At 51.7% G+C, this 23,731-nt stretch overlaps 2 protein-coding genes and 1 long non-coding RNA gene across 12 annotated transcripts in view; 1 reads left to right on the forward strand and 2 right to left on the reverse strand.

The window, feature by feature from the left end:
• Nucleotides 1-1,096: 1,096 nt before the first annotated feature.
• LOC118612447 lies at nucleotides 1,097-5,430 on the reverse strand. The gene is made up of 2 exons (XR_004954914.1): nucleotides 4,258-5,430; nucleotides 1,097-1,241 (listed from the first exon to the last, which is right to left on the reverse strand). It is a non-coding gene; the product is annotated as an uncharacterized LOC118612447 (long non-coding RNA).
• Nucleotides 5,431-5,518: 88 nt separating this feature from the next.
• Nucleotides 5,519-8,454, forward strand: TMED1 (transmembrane p24 trafficking protein 1). 2 transcript variants are annotated; one of them, XR_001597952.2, is made up of 5 exons: nucleotides 5,519-5,740; nucleotides 6,409-6,506; nucleotides 6,637-6,820; nucleotides 7,469-7,741; nucleotides 8,342-8,454. XR_001597952.2 is itself a non-coding variant. In XM_016153625.2 (4 exons), the coding sequence occupies exons 1-4, from the start codon at nucleotides 5,558-5,560 to the stop codon at nucleotides 7,685-7,687; spliced, it is 684 nt and encodes a 227-aa protein (XP_016009111.1). In that variant the 5' UTR covers nucleotides 5,520-5,557; the 3' UTR covers nucleotides 7,688-8,454. The 2 variants fall into 2 exon arrangements, 1 of the variants encoding a protein (XP_016009111.1); XM_016153625.2 differs by having other exon boundaries at nucleotides 5,520-5,740; nucleotides 7,469-8,454.
• DNM2 (dynamin 2) overlaps nucleotides 8,222-23,731 on the reverse strand; it is an 83,413-nt gene continuing 67,903 nt past the window's right edge. For 3 of the 9 annotated variants that reach the window (XM_016153474.2, XM_016153470.2, XM_016153473.2), the window contains 7 exons: nucleotides 21,067-21,180; nucleotides 16,113-16,222; nucleotides 14,908-15,019; nucleotides 14,228-14,392; nucleotides 11,719-11,951; nucleotides 10,503-10,754; nucleotides 9,844-9,913 (listed from right to left, as the gene is read on the reverse strand). In XM_016153474.2, coding sequence (XP_016008960.1) covers nucleotides 9,844-9,913; nucleotides 10,503-10,754; nucleotides 11,719-11,951; nucleotides 14,228-14,392; nucleotides 14,908-15,019; nucleotides 16,113-16,222; nucleotides 21,067-21,180 — 1,056 coding nt within the window. Of the gene's footprint in view, nucleotides 8,591-8,997; nucleotides 9,914-10,502; nucleotides 10,755-11,718; nucleotides 11,952-14,227; nucleotides 14,393-14,907; nucleotides 15,020-16,112; nucleotides 16,223-21,066; nucleotides 21,181-23,731 lie in introns of those variants that run through there. The other 6 variants (XM_016153468.2, XM_016153477.2, XM_016153476.2 and 3 more) reach the window with 5 other exon arrangements.

Here is a 23,731-nt window from a genome sequence, read left to right on the forward strand (position 1 = left end):
CAGTTTTATACATTTCAGGATAGATCGTCTCCCATTTACATCCTAGAAACTTCTACAGGTCTCTGACCAGTAGGTTTCCTTTGGTCTCTGTTTCAGTTCAAATCAAGCAGGTCCACCTGGTTACCCCTCAGGAAGGATGTAAGCCTGTGGTCATCAAACACCAAAAAGGGTCATTAGACTTTTCCCTTTGGGCACGCGAAGTACACTTCAACCTCAGGGCCTTTGCACGTGCCAGCTCCCTTGCCTGGGACACGATTCTATCACTCTGATCAAATCTCATTTCTCCTTCAGGTATCTGCATAAATATTACTTCTGGGAACTCTTTCCAGATCCTTCTGGACTTAGAGGAATCCCCTTGCTGAATTCTTTCATAGTGCCTTGTAATTTTCTTTTATTACAATTAGCATGCTTGTTATTTCCAAAGAATTTGTCTATTTCATCTACATTATTGAACCGATTGGTATAGAGCTGTTCATAGTCCCTTGTTATCCTTTTAATGTCTGTAAAGTCCGTAGTGATGTCCTCTCTTTCATGTCTGATGATGGCAATTTGTTTTCTCTCTTTTTCTCCTTGATTAGTCTTGCTAGGGGTTAGTCAGTTTTATTAACCTTTTCAAAGTACCAACTTTTGACTTTGTTGTTTTCTCTATTTTCTGTCTTCTATTTCTTTGTTTTTGGGTCTTATCCTTCTTTTTTCTATTTATCTTGTGTCTAAATGTCTCTTATTAGCTTCTTAAAAATGTATCTTCTAATATAAGCATTTATACCTATACATTTCCCTCTAAGCACTGCTTTATATCTCACACATTTTGATATATTGTGCTCCATTATTATCATTAGAAATATTTTCTTTTGTGAATTTTTTCTATGATCCATAGGTTATTTAGAAGTGTGTTGCTTAATTTATAAATATTTGGGTCTTTTTGATAACTTACTGTTATGGTTTTTAATTTAACCTTTGTGGTCAGAGAATATGCTCCATATAATTTCAAGCCTTTGAAATTTGATTTTTTAATGGTCCACCATATCCTGATTCGTATTTTATGTGCAGTTGTTTGATATAATATTTCGTAAATCTCAATTAGATGAGGCAGAAGTGGTTCATAGAACATGCTTGAATTTATTGAATTCATTCAGTCATCTCCCTCCAGAAGCACAGGAATGGGGTCCTTGCTGTCTCCTGCGATGCCCACCACAGTGCTTGGCACATGGTGAACCATAAATATCTCTTGATTATCTGACCTGAAACCAAAAAAACACTCATTCAGTCTACCTTTGTGGCTCTATACTGTGTGTGTAAGAGAGAAAGTTGAGAGATTCCTTCCAGATAACTGACTCCAAAAGCCTTAGAAGGAGACAGAGGAAGGACACTAGGTAGAGGGAAAAATATACAGGAAAGGCCTTGATGTATGTAAGGACTTCATCCTAGGAGCATTTAATATGGTATAAAAATCTGTAACCTGGAATTTTGAGTTCAGAAAAACAGCCACACAAGCCTGTATTGGTCAGCTGCACCACAGCTATTGCCCTGAGGAGTCACAGGCAGGGCGAAGGGAAATCGAAAAGGGATGGTGACTACTGGGGATCTGGGAGCTGTTACTAGCCCAGACCTGAAGTTGTTGGGGAGAGTGCTGGAGTCACAGGCTTTAGTAGAGAAACACAGATCAACAAGGTGGGAGCTAGCAGATAAAAATCTAAACCTTCCTCTCCTCCAGGCCTTGAATCTCCTGCCAGGTTGAGTCGGTGTATAGATCAACCTCCAAGGGCCTGGAGTGGTGCAGGGAAGAGTGGAGAACAACTTCGGTGGGGAACATACAAAGACTGCCCAGAGCACACTCTTGGAATCTTTTGATTATAATCTCAGGGGATCCCTGACCTCCAGAAGCCAGTCTGCAAACTCCCCATTGTTGTAAGAACTCTAGGCTAAGATTCTAGGCCAACACTACAAAGGGAAGAGGGACCCTAAATGATGTGGCCTATGCTGACTGCTTTTCAAATTACTTTTCAAATTACTCCTCTGACCCTCATTGCCTCTTTACCTTCTGTCTGCCTCTTGAAACTTCTGTGTGCCTTCTGACCTCAGGGCACTATTCTCTGTTCACCTCCTCCTGTCCCTACTATTTCAAGTCTGAGTTCCAATGTCACCTCTTCAGGGAGGCCTTCTCTGATGCCACCCAGGCTAAATGAGCTGCCCTACCTATAACAAGACATTTACTTCTTAGCACCTATGACTACCTGAAATCCTCTTGGAGTGACACTAAGATGACAGCTCCACAAGAACATGGACAGGATTTTTTTATTGACAGGGTCAAACTTCGGTAAATATTTGGTGAAAATGGGGGAGGAGAAAAAGTTTTAATTTTTGTTTAATCAAGAGAAATAAGAATCACCCATCAGGCCCCAGATGTCAGTGGAAATGGAGGAGTCAGTAGCTTCAAGGGCTCGTCCCTCCAGAAACATTGCAAATGAAGCAAAAACAGAATCAACTTTATCTGAACTATGGAAAGGAGCAAAAGGTTAATGCCAACCAAGCAAAGGCTCAATGAGGAAAAAGGCAAGGCGAACATGGCAGGAAAGCTTTCTGGTGTTTCCCCTGCCCTTCCCTCATCTCTTTCCCCAGCATGGCAGATCTTGAAGACCTGTGTCTTCATAGCAGCCTGTGTCCCCAGTATGGTTCCTAAGAGAGCACAGCAGCCCTAAATCTGATGGTATTGTGTTTGTCTGTTCTGACATATCTCAGGGTTACCTGAAGGACTGACTCCAGAATGCACTCCTAGAAAACACTGTAAGGCAAAGGAAGACCCACAGCTGCCTGTGGCAAAAGATTACAACTGAGAAGTATGATAGATATGCCAAGAGCTGGGAGGAAAAGCTGGAGTGAGAGTTGTTTTGGGTTATTAGAGCATTCAAAAGCACCTATATATACTGGAGAATTTAGAAAGTAACATGCATGTCCAGGACAGGACAAATGCTCAGAGAAGACAAGCTTTCATCTCTGGCTGATCTCTAGGTTCAGCGCAAACAGGAAGCAAAGACTAAGGCAGAGTTGGAAAAACCCTGGCAAAGCGATGAAGGAACGCTTCATAGATTTGCAGAGTGGGAAAGGTTTTCCACTGTTTCTTTTTCTTCCTCTTCTCTCCACAATATATAGTTAACTCTTATAACAACCTGATTTTAAAATGAGCAAAAAACTTAACTAGACATTTCTCCAAAGATATACAAACGGCCAAACAAGATGCTCAGCATCACTAGGGAAATGCAAATGAAAAGCACAATGAGATTTCACTTTACACCCATTAGAATGGCTATAATAAAATTAAAATAGAAAATGACCAGTGTTGTCTATGTCCATGCTACCCTAAACAAGCCCAATTCCATCTGATCTCAGAAGCTAAGCAGGATTGGGCCTGGTTAGTACTTGGATGGGAGACCACCTAGGAAGACCAGATGCTGTTGGCATAAAAAATAAAAAAATAAGAAATTGTAAGCTGACAAGGTCCTTGCAATCTGTGAGGTCAACCAAGGGTTGCCTCGCCTAAAAAATGAAATAATAATAATAATAAATAACCAGTGTTGATGAGGATGTGGAGAAACTGGAACCTTCATACATGGTTGGTGTGAATGTAAAACAGTGCAGCCATTGTGGAATAGTTTGGCAGTTCCCCAAAAAAGTTAAACGCAGAATTACCACATGACGCAAAAATTCCACTCCTAGGTATATACCCTAAGAACCGGAAAGCAGCTACTCAAACAACTATACATACGCACATGTTCATAGCAACATTATCTACAATAGCCAAAATGTAGAAATAGCCCAAATGTTCCTCAACAGAGGACTAGATAAACAAATGGTGATATATCCATATAATGGAATATCATTTGGCCAAAAAAAGAAATACCAACATATGCTATGATGATGAACCTTCAAAACATTATGCTAAGTGAAATTAGCCAGACAGGAATGGTTACATATTCCACTTATTAGAAACACCCAGAATCAGTAAATCCATAGAGGCAGGTTGGCAGTTGCCAGAAGCTGGCATGAGTGGGGGAATGAGCAATAACTGTTTAATGGATACATGGTTTCCTCTCAGGCTGATGAAAATGTTTTATAAGTAGGCAGCAGTAGTGAAAATGCACAATACTGTGAATATATTAAATGTCACTGAATTATTCTCATTAAAATGGTTACCTTTATGTAAAGTGAATTTTGCTTCGTTAAGAACACTTCAAAAAATCACCCATTCTCCACACTTACTTTGAAATGTCCAAGCAGAGTCTGAATGATAGAAAAACTTGGAGTGAAGCAGAATACTAAACATGACTGTAGATAAACAAAGTGGTGTTACTTCCCCAGGTTCTCCAAATACAGGAAGGAACTGAAAGACATCAGCTGTATTTGAAAAGCAATTGTTACCATGTGCCAATCTCTCCCAGGCCTATCTTTAAAGACTCAAAGGTTCTATCTAAACATTTTTCATGTTTAGATAGAATCGCCACACAGAGTTCATTTCTCCAATGACTTGTTTATCTGCTTCCCAGAAAGAGGTCGCCTCCAAATCCTCTAAGCCAGACCGAGGAAAAGAGTAAGTGGTTGGATGATAAACCTGGAATATAACAGCTATTTACTGAAGGCCTATAATGTGCCAATCACTGAACGAGCATTATCTCATTTAATCTTTACAACAGCCTAATGAGGTAAGGCCCAGCAGTGTGACTGCCTTAAGGGTAGGGCATGCTTTGAACTAGGCAACCTGGCTCCTAGCCCCAACTCTCTTCACTTTTTCTCTGCTGACTCTTAAGCACCTGGGCTGCCGTTTTTCTTATCCTGGGCCACTTTTATCACTCTGCTAATTTGCTGGCCCCTGAGTTTGAGACCCTTGGGCTACCGGGTGGGGCCATGCCTCTCTACTGACCCTATGCCAGGAAAACTGAATCTATGCAACGGGCCTCACTTTACTCAATTCTCATCGTTCCCAACTTACAGATTAAGGACACTGACAAAGTAATGGTTCTAAGGCGCAAAGGGAATGAGGGCTCACAGCCCAGGGGCAACACGATGACCTCGTTAATACGCAAAGGTCTCCGCCGCGATCAATGTGAATCTTTCTATACGTGGGCCCTAAGGGTCTCAAGCAAGGACACGTCCGCCTATATTTTGGCCCGACTCCACCCAGACTGGATCACCAAACGGTCAACACGCGCAGCGTACTCTGGGAAAACCGCAGGCTGCGCTTTAGGACCCGGCAGCCTCCATCTTAGTTGTCTTAACGTTTGCCTGAGAAGAATGCACCATCATGGTACTTATTTTTATCATTTTCCTTCACCAGCAATTGAGACTAGAATTAAAAGCCTTTCAGAAAAACGACCCTAAAAGGCTGAACTTTTTTCGGGTGCATCAGGGATTCATTAGGGCAACTCTCAGGGGGTTCCTGCACTCCCGCCGGTTTCCGACAACGGGCAGAAGCGGCTGCCAATGAGCTCCGCCGCGTAGCAGAGGGGGCAGGGCTAGCCTTTAAAGGAGCCGCGACCCGTTAGCAGACCGGAGGGTGACCCGGATGATGGCGGCCAGCGCGGCCCTCGCCTGGGCACTGTGGCTACTACTGCCGTCAGTGGGGGTGGGAGGGGCAGGACCCCCACCGATCCAGGACGGCGAGTTCACGTTCCTGCTGCCTGCCGGGAGGAAACAGTGTTTCTACCAGTCCGCGCCGGCCAACGCAAGCCTCGAGACCGAGTACCAGGTAAAGGAACCTGGGCCGCGTAGCAAGCGTAGGCAGGGGAGAGGGCGTGGCCAAGCCCCTCTGGCGAGGCTTGCGTTAAAGATAGGGGGAGGAGCCTGGGAGAGGGTGATGCGGGGCGGGGACAGCGCAGGGAGCGGGAGGGGTGAGAGTAATGGCAGGCGGGGCTAGAGTCAGACAGCCGAAGGGTGGAGCCATCGGGAAGAGGGAACTTTAGTGTCGGACCCTTGCGAGTATGCGTGGCCTAAGCGTTGTGTAGGATTGAAGTCGATGGTGGGCGTGACCGGGATGCGCTAGGAGAAAGGGTGTGGCCATCATGAGGATTTCTCCAGGCTGGGGCTGTACCCAGTCGTCTCAATTGGGGCGTGGCCAATGAGGGGTGTGGCCAGGTAATTGTTGATCAAGGACTCTGATGGGGGTACTGACCAGATGAACGCCGATGCCAAAGCTGTCATATCAGTTGGAGCGGAGCCAAGTCCAGGGGCGCGACCCGAAGGACGACGGGTGTGCGTGGGGGGGGAGGAAGAGCAGGTTGCAGGTGTAGGCGTCAGCGCTCAGGTAGGCGCCTGGTGGTCTGTATGGCTTTGTGAGGGTGGTCCAGCCCTGGCATTCTCTGACATGTGTCCTTGGTCTACCCCCTACTCCTCTACCCGCTCTTACCTGCCCCCCAGGTGATCGGAGGTGCTGGGCTGGATGTAGATTTCAGTCTGGAGAGCCCTCAGGGCGTGCTGCTGGTCAGTGAGTCTCGCAAGGCAGACGGGGTGCACACGTGAGTTAAGTCCTGCTGCTTGCTGGGGTTGGGTTACAGCCCTACCCATCCCCAGCGGCCTTGGGTTACCTCCCTGTCTGTTCTCAAAGTTGGGCTGGTGGGCCATTCAGGGTCATGTCTGTCTGTCCAGGGTGGAGCCCACGGAGGCTGGGGACTACAAGCTGTGCTTTGACAACTCCTTCAGCACAATTTCTGAGAAGCTGGTGTTCTTCGAACTCATCTTTGACAGCCTGCAGGACGATGAGGAGGTTGAAGGCTGGGCAGAGGCCGTAGAGCCTGAGGAGATGCTGGATGTCAAGATGGAGGACATCAAGGTGTGCCTAGGCTGAGCTGGGGCCACTCTTCTCAGATCTCTGGCATTGGACAGCAGTGTGCCCCTGCCCTCCCACCTCGGCTGGGGTCCTCTTTGCCCTCACCCAGCTTCCCCTAGTAGCAGGTGCTCCCAACTTTATTAAACAGCAGCTCAGTTCAAATTAGCACATTTCTAGTGTAAACTGTTTGTAAGGCTTAAATAACTGAGCAAACCTCCATAACCACCCTATGAAATAGGTAGTGTGCTCTAATTATCCCCAATTGTAGTGAGGCACAGAATGGCTAAGTAACTGTCCTAAAGCCACACAGCTAGCAACTGGTAGGGCCAATATTCAAACCCAGGCAGTCTCGCTTCAGCAACTGTGCTATTAACTACTAGTAACAGCTTTCTTTACACTTATTTAAGCATTCAGGTCTCACAGCAATTCTGAGGGCCTTGAGACCTAGAGAGGTTAATTAACTTGTTCATGGTCACACAGCTAACGAGTGGCAGAATGAGGATTTAGACTCAGGCAGGCAGCCTAGTCAGAGTTTGGTTCTCAGCTCTCTCTCCCCCAGCAACGTGGATTCTCACCCCATTTCCCTAGTTTTCTCAGTGTTTGCTCCCCTAAGGACGGAGGCCTGACTTTGCCCCTTCCCGTGCACCACAGGAGTCTATTGAGACGATGAGGATCCGGCTGGAGCGCAGCATCCAGACGCTGACACTACTGCGAGCATTTGAGGCACGCGACCGCAACCTGCAGGAGGGAAACCTGGAGCGGGTCAATTTCTGGTCAGCTGTGAATGTGGGTGTGCTGCTGCTTGTGGCTGTGCTACAGGTCTGCACACTTAAGCGCTTCTTCCAGGACAAGCGCCCCGTGCCTACGTAGCCCTTGCCTCTGACGGAAGAACAGGGAAAAGGAGTGGCAGCAGGGCACATGCATGTGAGACAGGGGTCCCTTCCCCAAAGTAGTTTCCTGCAGGAGGGGAGGTTGTGCTGTCTGGGCCTGAGGTATGGCCCTTATACGTGTCCTCTCTTCCGGGCTGGGAACACTGGCTGGCTTGAAGGTCTGGGCACCCAGAAGGGGTGGCTCAGTGGTTGTACCCACTTTCCTGGAAATTATGCATGGGGGGCACTGCAGCATTTGAATGCAACCCTGGGGTTTTCTGGCCCTGCCTCTGACCCCTACTATAAATGTGCCTTAGCCTGAGGCTTTCAGCTGTACCAGCACTGCCTAGTGTGGGATGGGGCCCAGGAAGCAAACTTCCCCTCTCCTTCCCTACTGGCCCAGAAGCCAGGTCATGGTGGAAGGGGCTTGCTCCTCAGGGTCCTTCCTTCCTCACTTTGCTCCACCTGAGGCCTGTTGTTGCTGCTATGGCAGCCTGCTCATGCCAGGGGCTGGGAAGGAGACAAGGCTGCAGTGTTCTTTCCAGGAGAGTCACTTTATTGATAGGAAGGGGCCTGGTTCCTCAGCCCAGCAGGGGTAATGGAATTTCAGGAGAGGGGCCTGTAAGACCACCTGCCCTTCCCGATCTCTCTGCAGGGGCCCCAGACAGGGCTGCAGGGTGGCCCAGCCAAAGCCTGCACAGGAGCTTCACAGAACAAAGGGCAACCGGTCTGCCTGGGGACTGGAGCCAATAAATTATGGTCAGAAAATCACAGAGCCTGGTGATTGGGGCTCAGGGACACCAGCTGGGACAGACCTGCCCCTAAGGGGGCAGCCAGGCAGGCGGGAGGGGTCTCCCACGAAGCTCAGAAGAAGGGTCTGGCGGGAGCCGATGGAGGTGGTCGCCTGGGCATGAGAAAAATCAGAAAGCAAAGTTTAACTGTGTCCCCTGCGGGGCCAGAAGGCCTGGTGCTGAGAGGGGGCTGCCCACTGCACAACTTGGGATAGAGGGCCGTGAGTCCCTCTCTCTTCAGTGATTCCAATGCCTGCCTCAGGCCTGTGTGTGTGTGTGTGTGTGTGTGTGTGTGTACTTGGGAGGGTGGCAGAGAATATTTGCTCCCACTCCTGAGGTGTTAAGGAAAGCAAAAGCTCTCTGTATAGCATGGATTCCTCCAGAAGTGAAACCTCCCCATGAGTGAGGTGTGGGGGAGCATATGTTGGGAAGGGTGGGTTCCTCTTCAGAGGCCTCCTGGAAGAAGATAGCAGCCCACGTCCTCAGCCTGAACACCAACACAAAAGGCCCACAACAGCAGCCACCAGAAGCTTCTTCCCTTTATTTTAGTTTATTAATAGGATACAGAGTGCAGGCACTTACAGTGGTCAAACTGAGCGAGGAGCAAGCAAGATCTGCTCAGAGAGCGGCCACCGGGGACCCACCCTCTGGGGGAGGCCTGGGCGGGAGCCGAAAGGCCCCCACAGCCTTCCCACCCACTCAGCCCTGAGCCCAAGCCACCCTGGAGACCCAGCAGGAGGAGGGGGCCTCAGGAGGAGAAAGACAGTGAGGCCAGCAGAGCTGAGGTTCTGGACCTGGCAAAGGCACCTCCGGCAGCCAAGGCTGGGCCATGTGGTTAATACGGCCGAGGAAGGAATATATACAACTCGGGCATGGCAGGCAGTGCTGGGCCCGCTGGGCCTGGCTTGCTACTGGATGTTCCCACTGCTGAGAATAGGACACACTCCTGCACCCCAGCATGGACTGGGCATAGGTGCCTTTGGTGCCCAGCTTCCAGAAGGCCTGGTCTACTTAGGCTTTCTAGTCCAGAGAAGCCCCTGGGTGAGTCCCTCCCGTCCCAAGCTGGGATCCCTTATTCAAGATGGTGCTCAGGGTGCAGTTCCGTCTGCTACTTGAGGCCCCATCCCCCAAGTGCAACACCCTGGTTACCCTGCCCCAGGGCTCCATGGCCCCTTCATTCAGTGCTGTGTCCAGCTAGGGATGGAGGCCAGGCCAGCCCCAGATTGGGCCAGGGTTAGGAAAGCCAGGGAGCCTGGTCATGGCACAGGAATGGGAGGGTCAGGGATGTGGAGGGGCCCAAACCACTGAAGCTTCTGCACCGAGGGTGCACAAGGACCCCCGAGAACATCCCCCCCCCCCCCATAGCCTAGTCGAGCAGGGACGGCTCGGCTGGACGAATAATGGTAGGCCGGCTGGGCGCAGCCGGGGGTCTTCTGCTGCAAAGAGAATAAAGACAGGGTGGGGGAGATGGTAGTGAGGCCAGAAGCAGGGCAACAATAAGGACCCAGGCCTCACCACCCCTCCCCAGGGTGCTTGCCCTCTGCTAGATGCTCTCAAGGCTGCCAGCATGCCAGCAAGGAGCTTCCCAAACTCAGGCATTGGTACCCCAATGATTTTATTTGCTCTGTGACCCCGGGCAAGTCCCCCACCCTCCCTGGACCTCAGGTTCCTCACGGGATAAGTGGGGAGAGCCTGGCCTGCAGGGTTGGGAGAGGCAGGGCAGAACTGTGTCATAACAGACATGTGGTGTCTTCAGTTAAGGAAGCAAAAGCCCAAAAAACAGAAGAGTTCCCATGTGAGAGGTTCGAAGCTGTATGATAAGCCTATCTGTTCAGGTGGAGGACAGGCCTGGAGCCCAAGTCACCCAACTCTACTACTCCATGACTTTGGGCAAGTGACTTGGCCTCTCCGGACCTCAGTTTCCCCACCAGTCAAATGGAGATGCTGGTGACTCAACTCCCTGCGGGGCACAGGCCGGTGGCTCTAGATGGCAGGTGGTGGGGGGGAGGGGAAGGTTAGCCTTACCTGGGCACTCCAGGGGGGATGCCAGGTGGAATCCGAACGGGCCGAGATGGGATCTGAGGCGGGGCCGAGAAGGGGTCATTATTGGCAAACATGCTCTGGGGTCCGGGCCGGGATGGGATGGGGGGCGCTGAGAAGGAGGCTGCTGCCCCCACCGGCACGGGCATCAGGGGAGGCCCAGGGGTGGGGCCCCTTACTGCTGGGGGCCGGCCTGGCGGGTGCACACTGGACATGGGTCGGCGCTGCGGAGTGGGGCTGTGAAGGAAGGAGAGGGTGTGAGCTGGAGACAGCAGGCAGGAGCACTGGCCATGCCAGTGTGGCTGCAGAAGCCTGAGATGGGGTGGCACCAGGGAGATAGGGATGAGCACCTTGTCCTGGGCAAAGCCAGGGCAATGCACTGGGATCCTCCACCCATCCTCCAGATAGGCTTGGAGATGGCTGTCCTCCCACCCAAAACCTGTCCTTGGCCACCAAGGGCTCCTGCTTTCTTCTAACCTCACTCCCACAGGCAATGTGCTCTCAGACCTTACCTCTGTGCCTCCTCCGATCAATCCACCCTCCAGCTGAAGATCCTACCGGAGCCCAGCCTTGCCTTCCATATCAAGTCCAAATGCCTCCGGAGACCACAAGGCCCCCACCTCAGGTGTCCCACAGACTCCCCACTGGGCCCGAGCACCCACTACTCCCCAGGCCGGATGCTGTGTTCTCTCCCTGAGTAAGTCCATGGCCCCCTGTCGCCTCAGTGGGGCTGACAACTTCTGAGACACCCCTGACGTGCCCTCACTCCTTCCACCACGTGCCTACCCTTCCACTGGTTAGGTGTCCCTGCCTGATGCTCTGAATTGTCCACGCCAGGGTTTCACTTCTGTCCAACAGCTCTGGAGCAGTCAGAGGGGAGGGCATGAGCTGGTTATGCCCTCTGTTTGCTCCTCCACATCTTCCCCCACCTGCCATTCTAGGCTGTGCTCTGTGCCCCAGGAGGTCGACTCCCATGGCTGGCATTGCCCAGGCCTCTCTGGCTTCCATTTAGGCTGAAGCAATAGAAGACACCAGGAGACAGGCAGGACTTTAACCCTTCTCTCTCCCAGTCCCTTTGCTCCCACTGTGACTAGCCCTGAGTACTGTGTCTCCTGGGTTGGACCCTGATAGACACACAGGGGGAGCTGGGAGCCTGTAGGCAGCAGCCTCTGCAACACGTGGGTGACCAGGCCTCTCGGACCTGTGGCTGCTGGTGTTCTGGAGCCAGGTGTCATCAACAGGTGGGGGCACGGGCGTGGACACGGTGCTGGTGCTGATGTCCCCAATGATGTTGAGTGCCTCCTTAAGTGCATGGTACATGCGCAGCATATCATCACGACGCTGGGCCTGGTCGGCTGACTCCTCCATGAGGCTGCTCTGGTCTGCTGACGAGTACAGGTAGGCCAGCAGCTCGTGGTGGATGAAGGCCTTTGTCTGGGGGTAAGGGTCAGAGAAGTCAGAGCTTCCCATCACACTGACCATGAACTCAGCCAACCATTACAACTAGCTGGAAAAGCATCCACTACACTAGACAGGGTTTTCTTTGTATTTATCGTAGAACACGTAAGATGTTTAAAGGGCAGATGAGCTTTCCACCCAGCTGTCTTCCAAATCCCTCAGGGACACTTTTAACTGTCCTTCCAACCCATTTTAGGAGGTTCTTATTAAACTCATTCCTAGAATCTGATCTCTTTTATTGCTATCTTTTCCACTATTATCTTCCAACTTGCTTTTGTTCAAAAACTACAGCAGGTCCTCCAGTAACACTGTTTAGCTCAATGTCATTTAGTTCAATGTTGTTTAGTTATATCATTGATGCAATGTTGTAACAACCTAACTCTTATTTATTTATATCAATTATCCTATGGTATTTGTTTATTTAAGAATAGTTGGTATACAATATTATATTAGTTATATTAGTTTTAGGTGTACATCAGTTAGCCAATGGTAAATTGGTTTTGTTATACCTCATTTTGCTTAAAGTTGCAAAACCCACTGATGACATCAAGTGAGGACTTATTGTACTAGTTTCTATTCATTAATTTTATACTTTAGTCCTAAATCCTCCTACAGGATACAGTAGCTTTTCAGTTACTACTGTTTTTGGGGTTTCTACGTACATATGTTCATGTGTACGGGAGCTTCAACAAACAGGAACAATTTTTCCCATTCTTTTTCAATGTTCACACCTCGAAATCATTTTTCTCATGCAACTGCACTGGCTAATAACAATACGAGAAAGTTAAATGAAAGTGGAAATCACCAACTGGCTCATTTTAGAGGCGATGCTTCTGGAGTATTCCCATTAAGGTCAAGAGCGGCTTGAGACTGAAATACATAGATTTAGTGGGTATGTGATACTTTGTAACAGAAGACTCCTATAAACTGTCTATATTAGAAATTTTCTCAAACTTTCAAAATCTGAAAAGATGACCACATTTGATTTTTTTTAACTTGCAAACTATGTAAATGCATCAGCTATTCAAACACTTAAATAATGAAAACCTGGTAAAAGGAAAAACATAACCTAAAGGCACAAAAAGGTGCCAGAAAAACTGCTTTGTCCACTCTGGCCTCCTTAGCCCCTGAGTTCCCCTATTAGGAAGTAACTGCTCTCACCAGGTTCTTGTACAAACTTCCAGAGGTTTCTATATATATATATGATATATATGTATTTCTCCTCCTTTTTTACACAAATGGAACCTTACACAAAAAGAGCCTTTCCGTATATTCTGTTATTATACTCCAGATATTTTGCACTTAATAATGAAAATTATTATAAATGTGGATAGTCCTCATTCTTTTTTCTGGCAATAGAATGGATGTTTATTAAATGGAGATTTCCCATCTGTGATCACTACAGAACAATACCAAAAAGAATAACAATGTATATGCTCCACTGGCACGTAGGCAAATGTCTGTGGGAGAAATTCCTTCAATGAGAACTACAGGATTAAACTTTCAGAGCTGTATAACAACTATTTATATCATAAATCTCATATGCATGTGAAGAATATAACAGGGCACCCAAGAAACTGAACACTGGTCACCATGAGGAAGAGACCGTGAAGAATGGAGCCAAAGGGAAGGGACTTTGGATTTTCATTTTAGACTGTTGTAGTCTTTATAGTCACAAACCCAGCCTGGTCTGTAGAGCTTCCTGCTGAGCTGAAGGCCTGAAGTGCGAACCCCTGACCCCTACCAGCAGCTGGAGTGGGAGACATCAGTATAGCTGCACTTTACCAAAGAGAAGCCTGAAGCCCTGAGAGGCTTGCAGGTCCTGGGGCAGGCAGCTAATGCCCAGGGATAGAGGTGGGCTGCTAACACCAGGCCACAGCTGGGGGCGGGCTCAGTCTGGCTTTGAATCCCGCCTTCCACTCTTCTGACATCTCTGGGCCTCTGTTTTCCTGTCTAAAATGGAGATGATAGCAGTCCCCCTCTCTCCTAGAGTTATTGTAAGACTAATGAAATTAATTTAGAGAAAGCACACCTGTGTTGTGTTAGCTTCAATTACCTGATAAATGGGAGTGTGAGCCCTGTGTGGCCTGCACCTTCCAATTTCCCAAAAAAGGCTGGGAATCCTGATTTTGGTATTTAAAAGGTGGCGACTCACTCTAGTTTTTGATTTTATACAGTGTTCAGGCCAAATCTGGCTGGGGCCCCCCTGGCCCCTACCCATGACTGGTGGCCCTGGAGGGCCAGGCACTCACATTGTTGATCATGAGGTGCATGATGGTCTTTGGCATGAGGTCACGGATGGACTTGTTGATGATGGCCACGTAGGAGTCTACCAGGTTGCGAATGGTCTCCACCTGGCGTTCCAGCTGTGGGTCCATGGAGAAGGTATTCTCTTGTGCTCCGTCCTCATTTTCTGCCTGCAAGAGTTGGGAAGGGAGGCAGTGAGGGGTGACTTCAGCCTAAAGTGAGTGTGGGAAAGCCCCCCTTGTCTGGGAATTACTTGCCCTGGACCACCCAAAACCGACCCTCCAGGGCTAACCCCTGATGGCCACCATGTGGCCCTGCCTGCCCCTGGCCTGAGCTGCCCAGATGGGGTGACCATGACCCAAAGTGGACTAGACCCTCTCACTTGAAAAGTGGAACATGTTACTTTAGGGGCCAAGGGTAGCCATGTTCACTCTGCCTCATGAACAGAAGGAAGAACAAAGCAGACAGGATCCCAGTTCCTATGTGTCCCTGTCTGGCCCTTGATGACAACTGCTCCCACCTTTGTTTTGTTTGCTCAAGGGTATGGGATATGTGCCTTCAGAGACCTGTAGCAAATACAGCCTGGAAATGACTCATCCTATGAGACCCCAGCCCCCTTCCTCTCCCAGACAGTGTGAACTCAGCCAAAGGTACGCTGGCCAGGAAGGGCAGGGCGGCTCCTCACCTGGTCCTTCTCGGGGTAGACACCAGCTCGGAGGAACGAGGCCTTCCAGCTGTCCACATCCTCCTGTGAGTCACAGGCCAGCTCGATCTGCCGCAGGTCTTTGTAGACATTTCTTCATTGGAGAGAGGGAGAGGCATGTGCTTGACCCTTACCATGGGCCTGGCTCAGGTATAGTGAGCTCTGGGTCTGTATGAGTGACTGGGACTTGACCCAGACACTCATGAAGCACCAGGACGGTAGCAGTACCTGTACCCTATCCTGTCCCATAGGGCAGGAATGGCTGAGATGGCCAAACTGCCTCTAAGCCCTTTCGTGAGATTTGGATGTGGGGTTAGGCATGGCCCTGTGAGAGCTGTGGCCAACTGGTGGTCAGTGAGTGGCTGCCCCTAGGGACTTCTGGAAGGAGTTGTGAAGGGAGGGATATGCCTTCAATGTTCCTCCTCCTCTTCCCTGCTGCCTGGAACATCAGAATGGCTGGAGTTTGGACAGCCATCCTGGACAAAAAGGAGGAAGGCTGAAGAATCAGGAGGGCCTGGGCTCGCAGAGCTGCCCCACCTTCCCCAGCTGCTAAAGTCTGAACTTAACTTATATATAAAACCAAAACTTCTATCTGTTTCCACTATTATTATTCTGGGATTTCTGAACCCCTAAGTTATATATCAGGTAATGTCTTCACCCTCCTACACAGGGAGCACAGGGCCAGGGAGGTGGGACGGCTGTCTGGTGTCACACAGCCAGGAAGAGCTTCCTGATAGACCTGAGCTCCCTAAGGCTTCTTGTGCAGGGGAGAGGGAGATAAGCCTAAAAGAGCTGTAACGGTTTTTGGAGCCAGCTGATGGCCAAAGTAGGTCTCAGAGCTTTAGGTCAGTCCAGAACAAAGTAGGACAGAACTTTCCTTACACAAAACAGGAGGCTCAGCTGAAACTGGTGGTGCAGATTGGGGCGCCGGTGAACACCCAAGTTGGGTCCATCCCTCCTCTGCTTATATCCCTCCATGGTTCCCCCATTATTTCATCCCATTCCCTGCCCAGAGAGGTCTTTCACCACCACCCATCAGAAGCACCCATGACATTTTTGTTTATTGCCTGACTCCCTTCCTGGAATGTGAAACTCCAAGGCAGGGATATACACCAGTGCCCAATGGATGCTGCTGAATGACTGAAGGAGGCCATCAGTGTCCACCCTGGGACCCTATGCGCCCTCACCTCTGTTCGGTGTTGAAGATGGCGAAGACATGCTTGTTAGACATGAAGCCCTTTTCCACGTCGCGGATTTTGAGGTTGTCCAGGGGCAGCATGTACTTCTTCTCTTTCTCCTGAAGGTGGAAGGGAAGGGGTTACACCTGAGCTGTTTAACTGAGGACCTGAGGATGTCCCAGGCTGGACTCCATCATGAGGATCACCACTAACACATGATGCTTCCCATCTTGGTCACTTTAGATTAACTCATCCACCACTGCCACCCACTTGCTAACCCTGCCAGACCCTTTGATGCTTCCTGAACACCCTAGGCAAGCTCCCTGCTCCCTGGGGCCTTTGCACAACTGAGACCACTGTCTGGGACACTCATCCCCCCAATGCCTTTGTGGCTCCCTACCTGCCTCCTTCAGGTCTTTGTGCAGAGGCGACCCTCCTGGCAACACCTGCCCTGACCCCACACCCATTTCTCCCCTCAGTGCTAATATACTTTGCTTATATACCTAGGTTGCCATCTGTCACTTGGACTGAACTCATCATTCCTCAAGGGCAGGGACTCCTGTCTATTTTTGTCACTGACACACAACGGGTGCTCAAAACTGACTAACTCTGAATCCAACCAATTCTCCCCTCCAGGCTGAGGGAATGAAAGCGTTAACTTGGTTACGGCTTTATGAGAAGTCTGAGGCACAGAATGGGACAGGGAGGAGGGCAGGAGTGGAGCTGGAAAGCAAGTCCCACCAAACGATGCTGGAGCCGCAAAGCCAAATTAAGTGTCACTTGCTTCCTAAGAGCAGCCTGTTCAGTAAGTACCAAGTGAGGGCCAGGCATAGCAGTTCTGATGGCTTCTGGGGAAGCAGCTCAGGGAAGACATCCCTTGGCCAAAGGCATGGGCTTGGTAAGTCACATTCCAAAGCCCAATGTTCACTCCCTCGTTGCCCAGCACAGAGCTGGTGCATCACTGTCAGTCTTCATAGTAGACACAACTCAAGACTTGCCCCCTCACTCAGTCCACTTCTTTTCACGTATCTTGACCCTATCTATAGGAAGGCCCCAGAGAGAAGCTCAACATGGCTGCTGTTTCCAAATTCAAGGTGATTAAGGGAAGGGAGCTGGGTGCTCCCTGGCTGGTGGGTCCTGGCTTGGAGTGGGCAGGGAGGCAGGAACAAGTGGCAGGCTTGGTGCGTGAACTCAGTCATTTAGCACTGAGAGCTCAGCAAGCTCTGCCCCTCCCTGACCATGTGCCCTTGGGCAAGTCACTGGCCCTCTGCCTCAGCATTTGTTAAAGGTGCACAGGAGTCTTGCTCTCCTGGTTTGAGGTTAGGATTGCCACGATGTGTGAAAGTACTGGGCACAGGCCAACCCCTGAGCTGGTGCATACAAGGCACCAGGGATTTTCTTTTGTCTGTCTGCCTTTTACTTTCATGGCCCCAGGGACAACCTACCAGGCTTGGGCAGGGAGGAAGCAGGACAGAGCACTCCTCTGGGCCAAGCCATGGTGAGGCAGGAAAAGGAGCCTGGTAGCCTGAGATGGAAGCACTCCCACTCAGGCTGAAGACCTGGGAGGTGGGTAGTGAAGAAATGGTGTCCCAGGCAAGGCCTGGGGTCCTCCAACCTCTCAGGGAAGTTTTGGGGGCTTTAGAAGGGGCCAGGGTGGGAGTTCCCTAACTGGAAGTCTGTAGAAGGCCCTTCACTGCCCCACCCTGCCATGTCATGAGGCAGGAGCTTCTAGTCAGCTGGCCAGGCCAAGTAACTGAGTCAGAGTCCTTTCGGACCCGAGCAAGACGCTACATCTGGAACTGCTTACAGTGTGATTCCACCCAGAGCACAGTGGCTCCCTTCCTGAGGCTGCCGGTGTGCGCACACACACGCACGTATGCACACACACAGGCATGCGTGCGCCCACCCCCACCCCAACCCCCAAAGAGACTGTCTCCTGCATGCAGAGGCCACAGAATCAAACCCTCCCTCCCGCCCACTCCCTCCTTAGGATTTCCTGAAAACCCACAACTTTCTCCAGATGCAAGCCGCCCTGCCTCGCCACATCAGAAGAGCCAAAGTGGATTGTCACAGGCGGAGCAGTGGCTTCCTTGCCTGCTCGGAGGTGCTGAGGTGTGGTAGCCCTGCTGCTGCCTGTGGGGCCCATGGGATGAAAAGCCGGCTCCACTAGCCCAGTGTTCAGACTACCTGTTCAGGGGGCTCTGAATGTGTACAGTAGTCTGCACATTGGTTAGGCTGGGCTCGGGCCAGCGGCATATCGGAACTGGGCCCCCCTAAACTTGCTGCCACTCCCACAACGAGGCAGACCCAGAGGTGAGTCTAATCACTCACTGGGACAGAGACTTAAACAAAAGATTCTGGAATCCAGAAAGGCATGGGTGGGTAAATAGGCACCAAGGGAAGATAGACAGAGCCCCGACGTTGGCCGTGAGGTTGGGGGCCCTCGTTGAACTGCCCGCCTACTATCCCGTGCTGTAACCACCTCTTCGTATTTATTTTTTCAAATAAAGAAATACGGGTAGGCGTCTTGCCCCTCTCTGAGGCTGTTCTAAACCATGCGGGTAGCCGTCACGTGTGACTCTGAGAGTCTCAAAGGTAGCGGGGGAATAGCAGGGTTTTGCTTCTGCTCTCCAGATCCGAGCCTGCTTTGTGTCTGGGGCACACACAGGGCTCCTGTCACAGGCCTGCTGGTTCTCATTACTGCCAGGGGGCGCTCCACTCTCCGGCCAACACCTCCCCTGCCTCTGGTTTGAGGCCCCAAGGGAGAGTCTGAGGCTCCTGCTTGCAACCCCCAGATGAGGGGAAAACGAACAGCAGGCCCCTTCTTAAGTTAAAGAAGAGAAACTGGACTCGCAATTGGTCCATGTAGCAAACCAGGTTGGGGTTTGGACCCTAAGGCCCCTATATACAGCTCTCTAAGGTTGGTGCCAGGCCCTGGGGACCCTCCCAAGCCAAAAAGTGAGGATACCTGCCCTGAGCTTGCCTGACAGTTGACAAACCACATAGCAGACTGAGTTTCAGACTGCGGGGGTGGAGAGGGGGAAAATTGTGAGAGCGTCACCCTACGCCTCACCCGGCCATTTTTAGGAGCTGCTCTGGCCACATGGGTTTTTTGCGGAACGCCTGGTGTTGCCCCACTTCCACATCCCAACACCATGGTGCTGTGGGGCCCTGGACAACCCCCCCACCCTGGTTCAGAAACAGCCACCCAGACACGGTCCCTTCCTTTTGGGGGACTTGGATCTCCTGAGACTTCCAGAACATCCCAGGGATAAGTCTCTGGCCTCACGAGGAGTGAGATGACCTAATCCCCAAGGGCCTTCCCAAGGGTCACTCATAGGGACCCTTCTCTGCTCTGTGACATTGGGCAAGTCACTGCTTGAGCCTGTTTCTTCACTGACAAAATGTAAGGACTTTCTAGGGAAGGGGAGGAGGGTCCCTTCCCTGTGTAGCCTCAGCGGGCTCCTCAGCCAGTGAGCCCGGAACAGGGTGTGGGCTTCATAAACAAGAGGGCCACCAAAGGGCCCCGACAGAGCTCTATCTGCCTTCTCTCTGGGCCTCGGTAGGAGCACACATGGTTGGGCCTGGCATGGCTGGCCCAGGACGGAGTTAGCTGCCAGCAAGGCCTCTAGAGTGAGCTACTTCCACAGGGGGTCCTCCCAAACCCCTATGGGGAAGAGAGCTGGGGCTCTAGAGGCAACCAGAAAAGCCTGACTTCTCCAAGGTCACCTGGGCTGGGTTGGTGGCTATGCCATCCCAGGTGAACGGGACACACAGTGGCCATGTGACTAGATTCTGGTCAGGGACATCTCAGTAGAGCGATGTGTGCACCCTCCTTATCAGGCCCCTTATTTTCCTTCTTGGGGTCGCTAGAGGCCATATGGTGATGGGCACGGGGGCAGCCATCTTGGGCCATGAAGGGGAGCCAACAGAGATGACAAAGCCTGGGCCCTGGACAGCCACATAGTGCAGGGCCACCAAGCTCACCAGGGTCAGGAGAAACAGACTTGTTTTTTAAGTAACTTCATTTTGAGCCTCTGTCACAGACATCTAATACCAACATGGAGAGCCTGTGGCCCTCTCCCAAGGCAACCTAGGGAAATGACAGTGCCCCCTGCTAATAACCCTTGGCCTATGATGGCACAGGAATCAAAGGAGTGGCTTCACTCCCAAGCCACTCTGCCAGTTACACTGTTCCATTAAGAGAACTAAGCAAAGACATGGGACACTCAGAATGGGAGAATGGGCCAAAGCAGAGGCAGAGGAGGGACCTGGATGGCAGTGCCAGCAGTACTGCCCAGAGAGGCTGCCTACTGGGCTGGGGGTGCACTCATAGCCCCCCCACCGGAGGTTCACGGAGACCATCACGAAGCAGCATGTAATATTGCTTCCTGTGGTCACTGTTCCTGGTGCTGTTCCATGAGGCCTCCCTCTGCCTTTCTGATAAGGACAAGCACATGTAGAATGTCCTAAAGACAGACACTACAGCTAAGCACCTCACAGTAGGCAGGGGCCACTTTACCTGCTTCACAAACTGAGGCCCAGAATGGCTAAGGGCCTGGCCGAGCTTATGTAGGCTGCAGACCAGAAAACCCCAGCAACCCAGCAGCCAGGCTGTGAGTGTAAGACCCTGACCTCAGGCTGTGTGCCCTCTGAAAGGCAGCCCTCCCTTGCTGTGTCTTTGGAGGCTTGGGTTCATTTCCAGCCTGCCAGTGGCTCCCTCCACCATCTCCCCACAGGGGGCCGTGAGGGATATGATGTGCAACGCCTGGCACACCCTCTAGCCCTCCAGCCCTGGCTGTTCCCATCATATTGGTGAGCTCTGAGCACAGTGGTACTTGGGAAACCTTTCTCAAATGAACAGTGAGCAAGTAAGTGAATGAGTAAACCAGTGAGTGAACAAGTGAGCAACTACCCAGACCACCCATTCTCACCCTACGGCCCGTCCCCGTCAGCCACTCACCTCCTCGTCCTTGTACCAGGACAGAGACTCAGCCGTCAGCACAAACCAGTACTCCTTGGAGCCACCCTTCATCAGGCTGATGTTGTTGATGGTCAGCCAGCCCCTGCGGATCACCTGGGGGATAGGGTGTGGCTCAGTGGGGGACCCATCACCCAGCCCGGCCCACCCTCAGCACAGCGCCCTTACCCCCAGCAAGGCGGGAAGCCAGGGGACAAAGGCAGAGATACCTCCAGCCAGAAGACAGACAACCCAACTCTGCCTCGCCCCAAGCACTTCCTGCTGGAAACCAGCACTCGCTCAGGTGAATAGTCATACATGCAATAAAGTGGCTTTTCATCACTCCTATCAGGAGCCAATCAGCAGAGGCTCAACTCGCAGCCTCAATTCTGCTGTCTACTCTTGTCAGTTCATCTGTCCAGCTTGCTGGGGTGGGTGCTCAGTGGGCACAGGGACCTGCTCTGACAAGCCCCACCCCAGGGCTCCCTTCCCCACAGGCTCTTTTGTCGAGTATAAAGATACAGGAACACCTCCACCCATAGGTTTGAGGCTGGGGGACCTGCAGGGGACATGCCCCACATTGGCCTCAAGCACTGTGGTCCAGCTTTTCTCTGCCTAATGGGGTTGTTGCCTGGGAGACCCCCCAGATGGGGCTTATCAGGCCAGAGCTATCATCCCAATGAGAAGCAGAACCCAGGCCTGCATGGGGAAACTCACCTGAGAGTTAAATGCAGGCAGCCTGGGAACTATGCTCCCATGTTCCCTGGGCCATTGAGGCCTTCTGTAGGCCGGAGCCCCTACCACTCTGGACTGGGAACCCCAAGCAGTGGGAAGCAGATGGTGGCATAGACAGGGTCACCTCAGGCTGAGGCAGTGACAGACTAGGCCAAGCTGCAGAGGGTGGGCTGTGTGTGGCTAGAGAGCTGGGAAGGGCTAGTGTTGTGACCCCAGATTGTGGGGTGGGGCAAAAGCTCCCTAGGTGAGGCTACAGGCATGCCTCTAGGGCCTGCATGCCTTCCTAGTGGATAGGTCTCAGGAGAGGCTTCATCCTGCCTACCCTGACCTACCCCCACACCTGTCATATCTAAATAGGGTGACAAGGCCCCAGCCCTCACCCCTCCTGGGGCTGGGCGTGGACTCTGAGCCTCTGAGGCCACAAAGGTAGAGGTGGTCACAGAGTGTTCTGGAGACCCCAGGGAGCACACAGAAGTCCCTGCCCAGGCTGGGGATGAGATGCTACCTAGAAGCTCTTGTTAAGGACAAGGTCATAGACTTCTCCCTCCCTGGGATGACAAGACAGCACTTGGGAGTCTTGTGGCTATCAGGGAACAGGGAGTGACCTCTGGCACCTGCCCACCTATCGGCTGCCTTGCAGGCAAGGGAGCAGAGACCATCAGGTCCAACGTGGTCATGGAATCCTCCCTGGCACCAGGGTGAACAACTCACCCCAGTTTGCCCAGGAAGCCCCAGTTTAGCACTGAAAGTCTCAAGTCTTGGGAACACCCTCAGTCTCAGGCTCATCATGCTGGGGTAAGGCTGATCTCCAGATGCAGGCCTAAGGCCAGCCTGCACAGGACCCAGGAAGGAGCCCCTGCATCTGGCCACCACACTCAGCTCCATAGCTCTGCTCATGCCTGCTCCTCTGGCCCCCAGGGGTAGGGTGGGGCCTGCCTGGCTTAGTCCAGGCCCACAGAGTAGTTGTTTTTAACCTTTAGTTCAGTCACTGGTTGACAGCCAGGGGAGGGAGAAAGGGGTGTGTGGAGCGAAAGGTTTCCAATGCTCCCCCAAAAATCCTCCCATGGCAAGTCCTCTGCATTCCCGGCCCAGCCTGGCTCCCAGGGGGCAGATGTGCTCTGACCACCCTTCAGTGGACTGGCTTGCCTGCCTTCACCCTTGGTTAATCCTGGTCAGAGTTGGTGGGTGGACCCTGGCTGTGCTGCAAGGCATGTGGCCACAGGGTGGGGACTGAGCCGGGATGGGCACATCTGGGCCTTAGGGTGGGAGGCTGCTTGGTCAGGCTCAGAGAGCCCCAAGGTAACTTCTCCCTCAAGCCACACAGAGAGCTACTGCCCTGGAAGCCCAACTGGGGTCAGAGACAAAACCCCACCCTGGAGAGGTACAAGCTGATGGTGGCAGACGCAAATGCTGAGTCTAGAGGAAAAGAAGTGGTTGGTTGGGGCCCCTCATCTGAAAGCCAGATTTGTGCCCAAGGGGGCTGGGCTTAGAACGAGGTGGGCGGGGAAAGACAGAAGAGGTGTGCAGAGCTCCCATGTTCCAGGGTGCTCAGCAACGAGCATGCAGGTATGCCCGGGTGTGAGGAAGAGCCAATGGGACAGCACGGGAAGCAGGCAAGAAGCGACACAGCTGAGGCTCATTAGCAGGGTGGGCCAGCCTTCTCCCAGGTGAGGGTCCCAGCCCCAGTTGCCCAGGCAGGGATGGCAACCATGGCTGGGAGACCCAGGGACCAGCCATACTTTTTGGCCAAGGGTGTGGGAACCAGCAGGAAAAGAATGACTAAGCCTTTCGGAGAAGCAGACCCCTGGGTTGTTTAGAGGCAAGAAATCATTCAAGTTCAAAGGGGAATGGGGGTAACACATTGGAAAATGGGACCTTGGGCCAAAGACAATCCATTCTTCCACCACTGCTCCCCCACCCTCCACCTTGCCAA

This window comes from Rousettus aegyptiacus, unplaced genomic scaffold (assembly GCF_014176215.1).
Source record: "Rousettus aegyptiacus isolate mRouAeg1 unplaced genomic scaffold, mRouAeg1.p scaffold_m13_p_16, whole genome shotgun sequence".
Lineage (NCBI taxonomy): Eukaryota > Metazoa > Chordata > Mammalia > Chiroptera > Pteropodidae > Rousettus > Rousettus aegyptiacus.

Coding starts and splice junctions, on each gene's coding strand:
- TMED1 (XM_016153625.2), top strand. CDS start 5,558: ATGATGGCGGCCAGCGCGGCCCTCGCCTGGGCACTGTGGCTACTACTG. Junction 5,741..6,408: donor GCCTCGAGACCGAGTACCAG/GTAAAGGAACCT, acceptor CCTGCCCCCCAG/GTGATCGGAGGTGCTGGGCT. Junction 6,507..6,636: donor AAGGCAGACGGGGTGCACAC/GTGAGTTAAGTC, acceptor CTGTCTGTCCAG/GGTGGAGCCCACGGAGGCTG.